General features: G+C 34.2%; 2 protein-coding genes across 4 annotated transcripts in view; one reads left to right on the top strand and one right to left on the bottom strand.

Moving 5' to 3' along the window:
* Positions 1–11,719, bottom strand: part of LOC143461857 (uncharacterized) — a 36,626-nt gene that overhangs the window by 268 nt on the left and 24,639 nt on the right. The window contains exons 9-17 of one of the 3 annotated variants that reach the window (XM_076959763.1): positions 10,138–10,239; positions 8,786–8,909; positions 8,387–8,460; positions 7,542–7,632; positions 6,147–6,220; positions 2,540–2,636; positions 518–557; positions 274–366; positions 20–132 (exon numbers count right to left, since the gene is read on the bottom strand). In XM_076959763.1, the coding sequence (XP_076815878.1) occupies positions 20–132; positions 274–366; positions 518–557; positions 2,540–2,636; positions 6,147–6,220; positions 7,542–7,632; positions 8,387–8,460; positions 8,786–8,909; positions 10,138–10,239 (808 nt within the window). Of the gene's footprint in view, positions 1–19; positions 133–273; positions 367–517; positions 594–2,539; positions 2,637–6,146; positions 6,221–7,541; positions 7,633–8,386; positions 8,461–8,785; positions 8,910–10,137; positions 10,240–11,719 lie in introns of those variants that run through there. The other 2 variants (XM_076959764.1, XR_013118098.1) reach the window with 2 other exon arrangements.
* On the top strand, positions 2,813–5,476 carry LOC143463147 (uncharacterized). The gene is made up of 2 exons (XM_076961533.1): positions 2,813–3,453; positions 3,534–5,476. The coding sequence occupies exons 1-2, from the start codon at positions 3,153–3,155 to the stop codon at positions 4,904–4,906; spliced, it is 1,674 nt and encodes a 557-aa protein (XP_076817648.1). The 5' UTR covers positions 2,813–3,152; the 3' UTR covers positions 4,907–5,476.

Raw genomic sequence — 11,719 nt, 5'->3', positions numbered from 1 at the left:
AAATACTTGCATTACATACTTAACACATTGAAAAATAATTTAGTTGCATGAGATCGTTGGGTGATACCACGAGGAGCCAATAAACTGAACGCCAATGGTCCCTCCAGATGTTGATAATGATCTTCTGTTTTACTACAAAGCATGTGTATTGTTTAGGAAAACACAATTCAAGAACAACTGGTGCTTTCAATAGCTATCAAATCATATCCTTCCATACGAATACACACAGCACAAAAATCAATATTATATTGCCTTCAATCTATGAAATATCACCTCCATAAACTGTACTCTGCAGGTAAAAGGCCGAATATGTGAGAAGTGGAAGGTTCTTGTAGCTGTAAAATATCCAAGTCAACAATTTCCAACCTAAAAGAGTATTTTCACGATTGCTAGCTTATTTCAGAACACTAAAATAAATAAATATCTGAGCAATGATATTCTTTTAATGGCAAATAGTCTACTCCAGTATTTAAATTACATGAACTAGTGGATATTAGTCGTTTTGCAACAAACTTACTCTGAAGTAGTGTCGCTTCTTTCGACTACAGATGGCATTCCTGAACAAAAACCATAATATCATTCTTGATCAGCCACTGCAACCAAGTTCAAATGGACATAATAATTATTACACACAGGTACCAAAAAACAAGAAAACTTAGAATCATCCACGCAAGAGCAACAAAACCATACGTTTGGTGTGAATGAACCTTACAAAGAAGTATTTTTAGCAGCCTTTTTTAGGACTCTGCCCTGTATTCAAGTTTTCATCATTGGTGCAATGAGGACCAAAAATAGAAGGCTAGATTAATGTGCCTGGCTCGTAAATATGAGTTACACTACTTTTTTAATATAACCTTGAGCAAGGTATATTAAAGATTCTTGCTGCAGTTCAGTGGTACTGGTAAACGGTTCCAAATTCAGACAATACAGCAATATTGGTTTGAGCAGTATGGAATCATCGCCGAGTTTAAATCGTTCTCGACTTTTCTCAGTCCGTGCAGTTGTTAACTTTTTGAGTGTTGGATACTAGGGATGTGCCGCGAGGAAGATTATTCGGGTTCGTGCGAACCCGAATATCATGAAGGTCGACATGAACGAATCCTGAATGTATTCGTATTAGAACCAAACAATAAAATTTCCTCCAAAAGTTGTCAATACTTGCTTGTAACTTAATGTAATCGATAAACAAATCGCTTTCTTTCAAAAAATAGTGTTTAAAAAATGAACTAAAAAGCAAAATCATTAGGAAAACGACCTTCATTGTAAGTACTGCTGACTCTAGTTTAGCATTGTCGGGAAACTAGATCATCATTTTTTACGAAAGTCAGTAAATTTATAAGTAATATTGTATTCGGTTTCGCCATTGTTGGTATTCGTGTTCGCCCGAATCTTCCATAAAGGCGATATTTGGCGAATCTATTCGGGTTTGTATCAGCCCAACCCTATTGAGATTACGCATGGCCATGGACATAATTTCTAGTTTAAAGTCTGTATGCAAATTTTAAATGGAACTAATTGCTAGGAAACTGTTTTGTTTAACAAAGTAAAACAGTTGCATTTTAGAAATAAGTTATGCTTTCAGAACCTACTTCATAATTAAGTTTGAAAAGCAGTACTTCTATCTATTGTGGACTAGATTTTTCCAGGAGTAACAATATTTTTACGTAAGTAACTTATGCAATTACTTTGACCACCACTGCAAGGTTGGCATCATAAAATAATATGATATAATGAATACGGTGATAATATTTGCTTTCTGAAGGCAACTAGCATAGTTTAAAATGTCATGTTAAGCAGATCAGTGAGTTACAGTGTTTAGGTAACACATTGCTGACTATAGCTTCAATGCTGTGAATAAGTGGCCGGAGAAAGAAACCCCATCCCAGGCAGAAGCCTGGTTTCTGTGTTTTGTTCTGAGTGTTGGTTTTGGGCCCTAGGGCCTAGACCAGTGATTCTTAGCCGCGACTCTCAACTGTACATTTTGCGGCTGTCACTATCTTAGTGAAAAATTAATTAGTTGTACCAGATTTAAGGAAGCCCATCTTTTGCCGCTACTGAAGGGGTAAAATTAATTTTCTGATGAGACACTCCATGACAGACCTATATCCCAGCTCCCATTCTCTGTGAAAGTGCTGGAGTGAGGAAGACCATGCAATCCTTGACATATACCAATTGGAATCATGAATCCAAAACCAAATGATATAGCATGTCTCAGGCTAAGCTAACTTTTTTTTTGAAATCTTAAGATTTTGAGATTAAGATTCTTAAGAAACACCAAATTAGGTGAACATTTGCTTGGCATTCAATAACTCACTTTTACCTTAACAAATTGAAATTACTCTAAACTAGCTAATGACCCCGTCCACCACAACTAAAAAAGAATTTGTGAAGGAACTACAAAGTTATTGAAAGCTTTAATCTTAAACATGATTTCAAATTACAGAAATATAAGTAGCATAAAAATTTATTCAAGTTTAACTAACAATTGCAAAAATTGTTCAAATCAGAACTTTATTAATTCTGACTTTAAAATATTTACCAGAATCTCTCATCATTCCCATGCTTGTTGCACTGATATTCCTCATTGCTGGCATACTTGTTTCTGCTGGAGCTGGTAAGGTTTCATCATTTAATGGCTAAGGAAAAAAATAAAAAGTTATGATTATTTGCACGATGGCAATAAAACAAATCAACCAAATGAATCCACAAAAAATAAAACCAGCCACTGTACCAACTTGGAATAAAATTTTGTCATGTAAAGTATGCTAATTAACATATCAAAATACATGTGACATTTAAGCTATTACACTGTGCTGCGTTAATTTTTAGGTTACTAAAGTATTGACGGTTCTTAGTGTACTTTTTGATGCTGAATCCAAAACTGTTATCCGTTTTCTTCAATCAGGTCTAGTTTTTTTGCAAATTGCATTTGAAATTTTTGACAACTTCAGCTTTCAGCGTTTGCGATTGAGATTTGTGGTGTCATAAAAATGATTTAGCTTTTGAATTAAGTTTTGATGAAACTTGAGTGACATCACTATGAGAAGAACATAACGAATGCACCTGGTGCTTGAAAAGTTAAACTTCTGAACTTGTTTTTACAGGCTAGTTTAGTGTGCAGTTTAGATGATTTGTTTTTACAGTACTGTACAATGAGAAAGTGCAAAAACGATCCAGACAGGTTCTGTTACATATGTGGCAAGGTCACCCTGCGCAGTCGCCAAGCAAAAATTACGCAGTTTGTTAAGAAAGCATATTATGCGTATTTTGGAGTAAAACTAGGCGATCAGGACAAGGCATTTGCTCCGCACATATGTTGTAAAGCCTGCGTTGAAAACTTGAAATTATGGAGCCTAAAGAAAATAAAGAGCCTTCCTTTTGGTATTCCTATGGTATGGAGAGAAGGAAAAGACCATGTCACTGATTGTTATTTTTGCATGACCAACTTACAAGGTATGCTGATACTTGCACTGTATGGAGGCATTTTCATTAATTGCTTGATTTAAGAGTAAAAGTGTTCTTTTTCATTTTAGGAATAAACCGGAAGAACAAACAACATGTGAAGTACCCTGATGTTTCTTCAGCCATGAAACCAGTACCACATGGCCCTGGTATTCCTGTTCCAGAACCACCTGGAGAAATAAGTGAAATGGAGTGTTCTTCATCTGCAGAGAGCAAAGCAAGTGAACAAGACACATGGGATGCAGAGCAAAGTACAAGCCAACCGAAGCCTCTTACACAGCCTGAGCTGAATGACCTAACACGAGATTTAAATCTCACCAAAGAATCCGCTCAGCTCCTAGGATCACGACTACGTGAGAACAACTTGCTAGCTCCATGCACCACATATTTCTGGTATCGGTATAGAGATAAAGAGTTTAGAAAATATTTCAATTATGACGAAGACCATTCCCTAGTATACTGTCAAGATGTTTCAGGATTAATATTAGCTTTGGGCATAGTCTACAGTTCGGCAGAATGGCGATTGTTTTTGGACTCATCTGTAAAGAGTTTGAAGGTAGTATTACTACACAATGGCAATAAGATTGGTTCTGTTCCTGTTGGACATTCAGTGAAGCTCACTGAATGCTATGAAGACATGAAATTCCTTTTGAAATCTCTTCAGTATAGCCAACACAAATGGAAAATATGTGGAGACTTAAAAATGATTTCAATACTTCTTGGGTTACAGGCCGGTTACACTAAACATCCATATTTTTTGTGTCTGTGGGACTCGAGGGCTGATGATCGCCACTACACACAAATTAGCTGGCCACCCAGAACAAGTTTTACACCTGGTTTTAAAAATGTCAAATTTGCTTACTTAGTTGATCCACAAAATATTCTTTTGCCACCTCTCCACATTAAACTTGGTCTCATGAAAAACTATACCAAAGCACTTGATAAGGATGGCCCAACCTTCAAGTTCTTACAAATGAAATTTCCCCGTATCTCTGAAGCGAAGCTACGAGCAGGAGTCTTTGATGGGCCACAGATCCGTGAGCTGATGAAAGACGAAGGTTTTACTGCACACATGAGTGCAGTAGAAAAAAGAGCATGGACAGGATTTCGAGCAGTAATTTCAAACTTCCTTGGAAAGCATAGAAGCCCTGATTATGAAGCACAGGTTAAAGAGCTGCTTGAAAGTTTTCAATCCCTTGGAGCCCGGATGTCTGTAAAAATGCACTTTCTGAGTTCGCATTTAGATTACTTTCCTGACAACTGTGGTGACTACAGCGAAGAACAGGGAGAGAGATTCCACCAAGACCTTCGCCATATGGAAGAAAGGTACCAAGGATACTGGGATGTAAACATGCTTGCGGATTACTGTTGGTGCTTAAAAAGAGATCTTCCCAATACCACACATAGAAGAAAATCTTTGAAGCGACACTTTTTGTCAGCATAAATCATTTGTATTTATATTGTTATTGCATTTAACGTCGTAATATCATCATGTGCCGCACAACGCTTTCTGTGTTAAGCTATTTCGAACACTTCATTTTTATTTCACACATTGATGTTGGCAAGTATTTCACATTTAAAACACATTTGTGATGTGAAGTGTTTACGTGTCTATAGTGTAACATATTAACTTCTACTTTTAAGTTGAGCGCCGTTGAACAAAATTATGTGTTAGGAAGCTTTCTTGGTTAGTTGTAAGTGCCTTTATTTCAACTGTGTCATTATATTTTTTTAGTATTTAAAATGGCTGTCATTGCAAAAACCTTACATTCAAATAAAAATACCATCTTGCGAAAATTGACAACATGCATGACCAATTAAGCTACCCCAGAAATTAGTTTCTTTGTGCACAATAATGACCAAAGCTAGCATAATTAAATATGTGATAGAAAAAAAACTTGACCTGATTGAAAAAAACTGGTTGCATTTTTGAGTTCAGCGCAAAAAATCGATTCAGAAACAGTTAAAACATCTTTGACCTATGAAAAAAAATTTTCAAACGCAGCACAGTGTTATTAACTGCTAACAAACAAGAATAACCATCTCAAAACTAATAAACTGTGTTGCTTGCTGTATCAGAAGTAGGATGTATTGATTTACTTCGACTGATTAATAGGGTATATTCAGAACCACTTTTGGCATATTCAGCCATGTTTTTAGTATGTAAATCATTATATTTTAAATAAAAAGTATAGTTGGGACTTAAGGGGATACTTGTATTAAAAATTTCAATGTCAATGCCATTGCTGTAATGACTTGTACATTGACTTGACTTGATCACGTTTTGACAGTTCCTATAACAAAATACAGGTAGCAAAAACGTATAGTATTCTAACAAATTATACACTTCTCTGAAAAACGTATCAGCTCTAGTAATTTGGATACAGCCATGAATAACATGCAACCCATAGTATGGCATGATATGGTCTTTATCTTTAGACTGAGGAAAGTCTTTGCATGACCTAATCGCTTGAACCCCCCATCGACTACTGAGCCAACATACTGTGACGTCAAAATATTTTTAATTTATATGGATTAACTTGAATTGATTCACAACTCAAATTGACTCAAGTCAGAAAAAATGACTTGGTTACAACACTGATCTATACAATACAATTTCGCAGTTAAGTTCAACCCAAAACAATTTTATTGCAGTTTAACATTTCAAGCTATCCAGAGCAAACCTGTTTCTGTCGGCTTTGTATTTCCACATGGGATCCATTCTGCTGTCTAGCTCTATCCTCTAGCTGGAAGCCATCTTTAATACAGCAACACAGTGAGATAAACAATTGAAATATATAATTCTATTCTCTATAATTAAAAAAAATACATGAAGTTTAAACAGCACTACAACAATAAAAATTTTAGCATTCTGTTGTATATTCGTTACATTTTTCAGTAAGTTGCACTGAACATAAAAGGCTGTAACAAGGCTCTGTGAACAAACTATTACACACAATGATGTGTTATATCATTTACATCGGGGCTTCTCAAACTGTGGGTTGCAACCCGTTTGGGGTCATGAAACAAACTCAATTTTAATAAATTGAATTGTTTTTTGTTAAGTTTTTATTCGCTTTGCTGTTTCCATTATGCCGTTCTATGAATTATGAATAAATTGACAACACAGCCTTTTTCTTCTTGTACTGTATTTCAATTACTCTAATAAGCCTTTTTCTACTGAAGTGCAACTCAAAAAGCCTATTTTACTCTTGAACACAATTACTGTTCATTTGTGTCAGTTGGTTTTTAAACCACTGACATTTTTTTAAAAGCCATGACCTTTATTAAGCATTCATTTGGAGGAGATGCAGTTCACCTTTTCCTATAGAAAATGTTTGAAGGGCAAAAATGTAAACGCTTGTAAAGATAAGGTATGATAATTAAAATCTTTATCCTAGGATTGAGGAAAGTCTTTACATGACTTAAACCCGACAATGATTCCTCATCATTCAAGCTCCATTTACCAAACTGGCCTTGGGCAATTTTTGAAAAATTTTCGCGTTGGTATTTTGATATTTTTTATATATTATTGCCCGAATTTAGAACTGTCCACCAGAGCTACTAAACAGAAGTAAGTGTCCTTCGTTAATACCTTGCCCAAGGGAGTTACAACTGTATAGCACCACAAGGTACCAAGCATGGAACGGGAGCCACATTTATTGTAAGGCCAGCACTCAAACCACTCGATTATCGAGCCAACACTGCAGATTAATACGGTAGTGTAATACTTTTGTCATAACATACAACTCTACAATTTAAATCCAAAAAGACAGATTTAATAAAATTGAAGTCAGTGGTCTATTGAAGAAGTCTATTTAATTTTAATGCCAGATGTGTTCCAACACAATGTAATAAAATCCTGAGATTAATCCTCCACGTGATAGAACAATGAAAAATATCAACACAAAACAACAAAGTATAACATGTAAATTGACTTCAAGTGGACAATAGCTACATGTAATGAGGTGATAAGATATTTAACCTAATTTTGTGACAGTAAATCAACATCTAATTACAATACATTTCTAACATGCCCGTCACTACTAACTAATACAAAATTTTCTGTTCATATTTACCAGTTATTTCCCTAGGACCAGTGCTAACTCTAAATGACCCTCGAACAGCCTGTACACTCCCCTCCGTAGTTAATGTATCATTAGAGGTAAACTGTAAACAAAAATAGGTTTAAATGGTAAAGTTTATTATTTATTGGCACAATGCTGAGTTCTTGACAAAATGCGATAAATGTGTCTTAGCATAATAAAACATATTGATGCATGTCAAAGCATACTGTATACTACATTAATAGCAACTTCTGCTTAAATGTTTATACACATTTTAGCATATCTAGTAAACTGTTTCGCTTTTCAAAATGTACATCTAAAGTAATTCACATATAAAAGTATCTGTGATAGGATCTAGGCCTATATCAGGGATGGGCAAACTGCGGCTCGCCGGCATGTTTTTTGTGGCTCTTCTAGTCGAATCGTAAAATTCCAAAAAAATTGTAAAGGCTACCAAGAGTACCGTTTATGAACGTTTCTGTCTATTTTTTTCTTTATTTAGGGCAGCATTTCGTTTATGACGTAACACTAGACATAGAATCCGACATTGTTTTCAGGTATAGATTCTATAATCTAGGGCAAAGGTGGTCAAAGTGCACCTCGCCGACATGTTTTTTATGGGTCTTTCAGCTGAAAAGTAATATCCCAAAATGACTACTAATAATATAACCAAACTGACAATCAGTACTAATTTTGCGGCTCGCTGGTGTTTATTGTTTTCCACAAGTGACTCATTCATTGAACAAGTTTGCCCACCCCTGATCTATATATTTCTTTTCAAAATGTTTATCTTAAATACATATCAAATCCACCACCTCAAAATATAGTAGTATAATTACTTCTTATTAATTACAAACCATTAAAACATTCTCTGAAAGATCTCCATAGGATAAGTCTTCATATTCATCTTCCGGTCTTCGTAAATTATCTGCTGATTATAAATTATACGTACCTTCTAAAATTAACACAAACAAACAAATTTATAGAGCAAGTTTAAAAATGTTTTTATCATACTCTAGTTCTGTGTTACGTGTCAAATATACACTAAAACCTTCACATGTTCCAATCCCTTTAAATGTACTTACTCTAATTTCATGTTCCACCTATACTATGTTTCATAAAACTTTTTTAGAATATGCCTGACTATAACCCTACTATTTTCCAATATTATGTAACTAAACATAAAAACATTATACTCATATTGCAGTTATACAACCTCCTTTCCTGAAAAAGTACTGTACCAATTTCATTCATACCTCCAAACAACTCTACCTCACGATGGGCAAAAAAAACCAATGCATTTGGCTCAACATGATGAATTGCTTGTACAAATAGGCTTTCAGTCACATCAATAATTTTTCGCTGATGACTAGGCTCATGCTATTTAAAATTTAAAAACAAAATTGATAACTAAGAAAAAGGGCATTAACTTAAAAATTATTGCACGATAATAACTAATCTGATACATCGGGGGTGGCCAAAACATGGCTCGCAAGTAACATACGGCCTTTTGCACATGGCTCTTTAAACTTGTAGAAAAGCTATCTTAATCTATTTTCCTTTTGTTGAGATTAATGTATACCTTAACTACCTTATTATTATTATTAAATTAAAATCTATTTTGTTTGTGCGTGATCGTTAGTTTTTTTCAGGCGGTCTCTAAACATAGCATGATCCAGTGACTGCATGACTTGATTCAGAGTGATGTGCGTTATGTTGCGCCTACCATAAATTTTAGATTTATCTAACATGGGTTGAACTTGAAGCAGAGGTGACCACTCCTGCTACAAATCATCCAAATCCAATAGGTATATTTTTTTCAAGGTTATTACTTTTTATCCTTTCATTCAAATTTTAGAAATTACAACCCCTTTTTCTACATTTTTTATTTTGAATCACACACTGGGTCGAAAGGGTTTAGTTTCAAGAGCGTAAAATGCCTACGAACTTTTAAGCCATAAAATCGTCTTAAATCACATTACAAGTGAAGACAAGTATTTATGAGCATGGCCAATACATTTTCTTATACATTTTTCTTTTCTTGTTTGTAATAATATTCTTTTAGCACCATGTTCTTTATTGTGCTATAACTGTAAAGTTAGCAACGTACTTTTTGCTCCGCACAATTAATAGTAAAAACTAAACCATTTGATACATTAATGTAGGAAGCCAAAGCTTAAAAGTGAGTTACGAATGGCTTAATCATTTGGCAACTTTTGTCGATAGCAGCATGATACCTGTTGGCTGCGAAAAAATATAACCTTGATAAATAGTTGATCATGATTTACAAGCTTTTCTTTGACGAGAATGACAACTCAAAATTTACAAACAAAAAATTGAATAGTTTCAGAATGAAATATTTCCACAACAGGAAATTCAACATCAACAAAAGTATTTTAATTTTATGTAAAAAGTATTCTTTGTCATATTTCGTTGGTTTTAGTTAAATATCTTAAATACATAAGTTAAAAGAAGTTTGATTAAGCGTACTACATAAAATACGCTAGCACAGATGGATTAATATACAATTATACATTACACCAGTAACACTTACCAAGAAACAGACATACATGAACAGTGCTTAATATCCAATAATCAAGAGCCTTACCGAAATAAATCTAGTTGGTGAATGCATCATATACTTGGTACAAGGAGATCCAAAAATAGATTTTGTTGAACATTTTAAAATTGGGTACTGTGTAAGCTTCCCCTATAAAGAATTAAATTTAATATCAATATTATAAAAAATTATATGCTAAGTAATTTGTTAAACTATTGATTGCTAAGTAACTGATATAAAACATGTTGTCAAAATTTTCTTACTCTGTCACAACTCAACCTTTAACATTAATGAAAATATTTATCAAGTACAAATTTTATGATAATATTTTAAATGAACATGGAAACTATACACTTTCTCTGTCTGAATGAGAAGCAATCAGAAAAAAATAGCAACAAAATAGCTGTCACAACGTTTTGACTTAGTAGTGATTTTATATAATTTGATTTCTTTGTAATAATAATGAAGTAAACCAAATAACATGTTTGTGCAAATCAACTTTGATATTCAGTCAAAACTGCGAACCGGACCATTTTGCTTTGTCACAAAAAATCGGTTTAGCGAAGTATCCTGATAATTGGAATCCAAACAATAATGCGGATGAAATATTGTTGGGCGGGAACACGTCACAATTGTCAGGATTTTGTAGAGGCTTAGTGCACACTAATGCATTTTAGATGGGAAAAACCTAGTGAGTGTCACAAGAAAACATTTGTAAAAAATATATTTTATTGGGCAGGCTTCAGCCATCATCATGCAAACCATGTTATCTGCGTCGACTCAGCGTTTTGCATAAAGATGTCATCTCACTGCTGCTTTTATTTTGTGCAGATAATTAATTGGCTATTATTTTCGTCATCTTTAACAAAAGTAAAAAAAAAATTGCATTCACAACCAATCCTTTTACGCTTTGCAATCTGTTTATCGAAATTTTTTTTCTATTGATTTAGCACATCTGTTCCGAAAATTTTGTGTGAAAGTTGGACGACAGGAAATCCAGATTAAAAGGGTAAAATGCATAGAAAGAAATCCGTTCAGTTTTCTGTTGGATAGTGAGGATTCCGTTTGTTTGGGGTTTGGTTTGACTGCATTCTTTTTTGAGAACAAATTGAAAAATAACACCGAGATTTGTGGAATAAAGAGAAATTGTTATTTTTGTCTTGATTCTAAGCAACAAAGGGCCCAATGCAGTTGCATTTCTTGCATCAGCCTAACACCAGCTCAAACTGGCAATAATCGCTTTTGAAAAGTAGACACTTCAAAAAATTGTAACAAAATAAAGAGAATTTCTACAAAAAAATATCAAAAAGGTTTCCATATAAAAAATAGGTGCATGGATTATGTGATCAATAAATAAATAATAAATGCCAGAACGAGCTGCAAATGTTTAGTTTGATTAGTAGGACACTGCTTCTGTTAGTACTTGATTTAAAATTAGTGCAAACTGGAAGTGATGTAAAATTAGTGATGTATACAGGAAGCCAGATGATCTTTCTACTAACCTGTAAAAATCTCATCAGTCTACAACGCATAGGTTTCTAGTAATTAACGATTGCAAATATGTGTGCGGGGTTGGCCACACCTAGTTTTTTTAGTAAACTCGCGAGCCTGGTTAGGATAGGGTTAAAAG

This window comes from Clavelina lepadiformis, chromosome 6 (genome assembly GCF_947623445.1).
Source record: "Clavelina lepadiformis chromosome 6, kaClaLepa1.1, whole genome shotgun sequence".
NCBI lineage: Eukaryota > Metazoa > Chordata > Ascidiacea > Aplousobranchia > Clavelinidae > Clavelina > Clavelina lepadiformis.
Note: the sequence above shows the minus strand (reverse complement) of the source record. Positions and strands in the feature narration are given on the sequence as shown.

Bases quoted from the DNA above. Each gene is read 5' to 3' on its own strand.
- LOC143463147 (XM_076961533.1), top strand. From the start codon at position 3,153: ATGAGAAAGTGCAAAAACGATCCAGACAGGTTCTGTTACATATGTGGC. The intron at 3,454-3,533 runs GTATGCTGATAC...TTTTCATTTTAG, and splicing joins TTGCATGACCAACTTACAAG to GAATAAACCGGAAGAACAAA.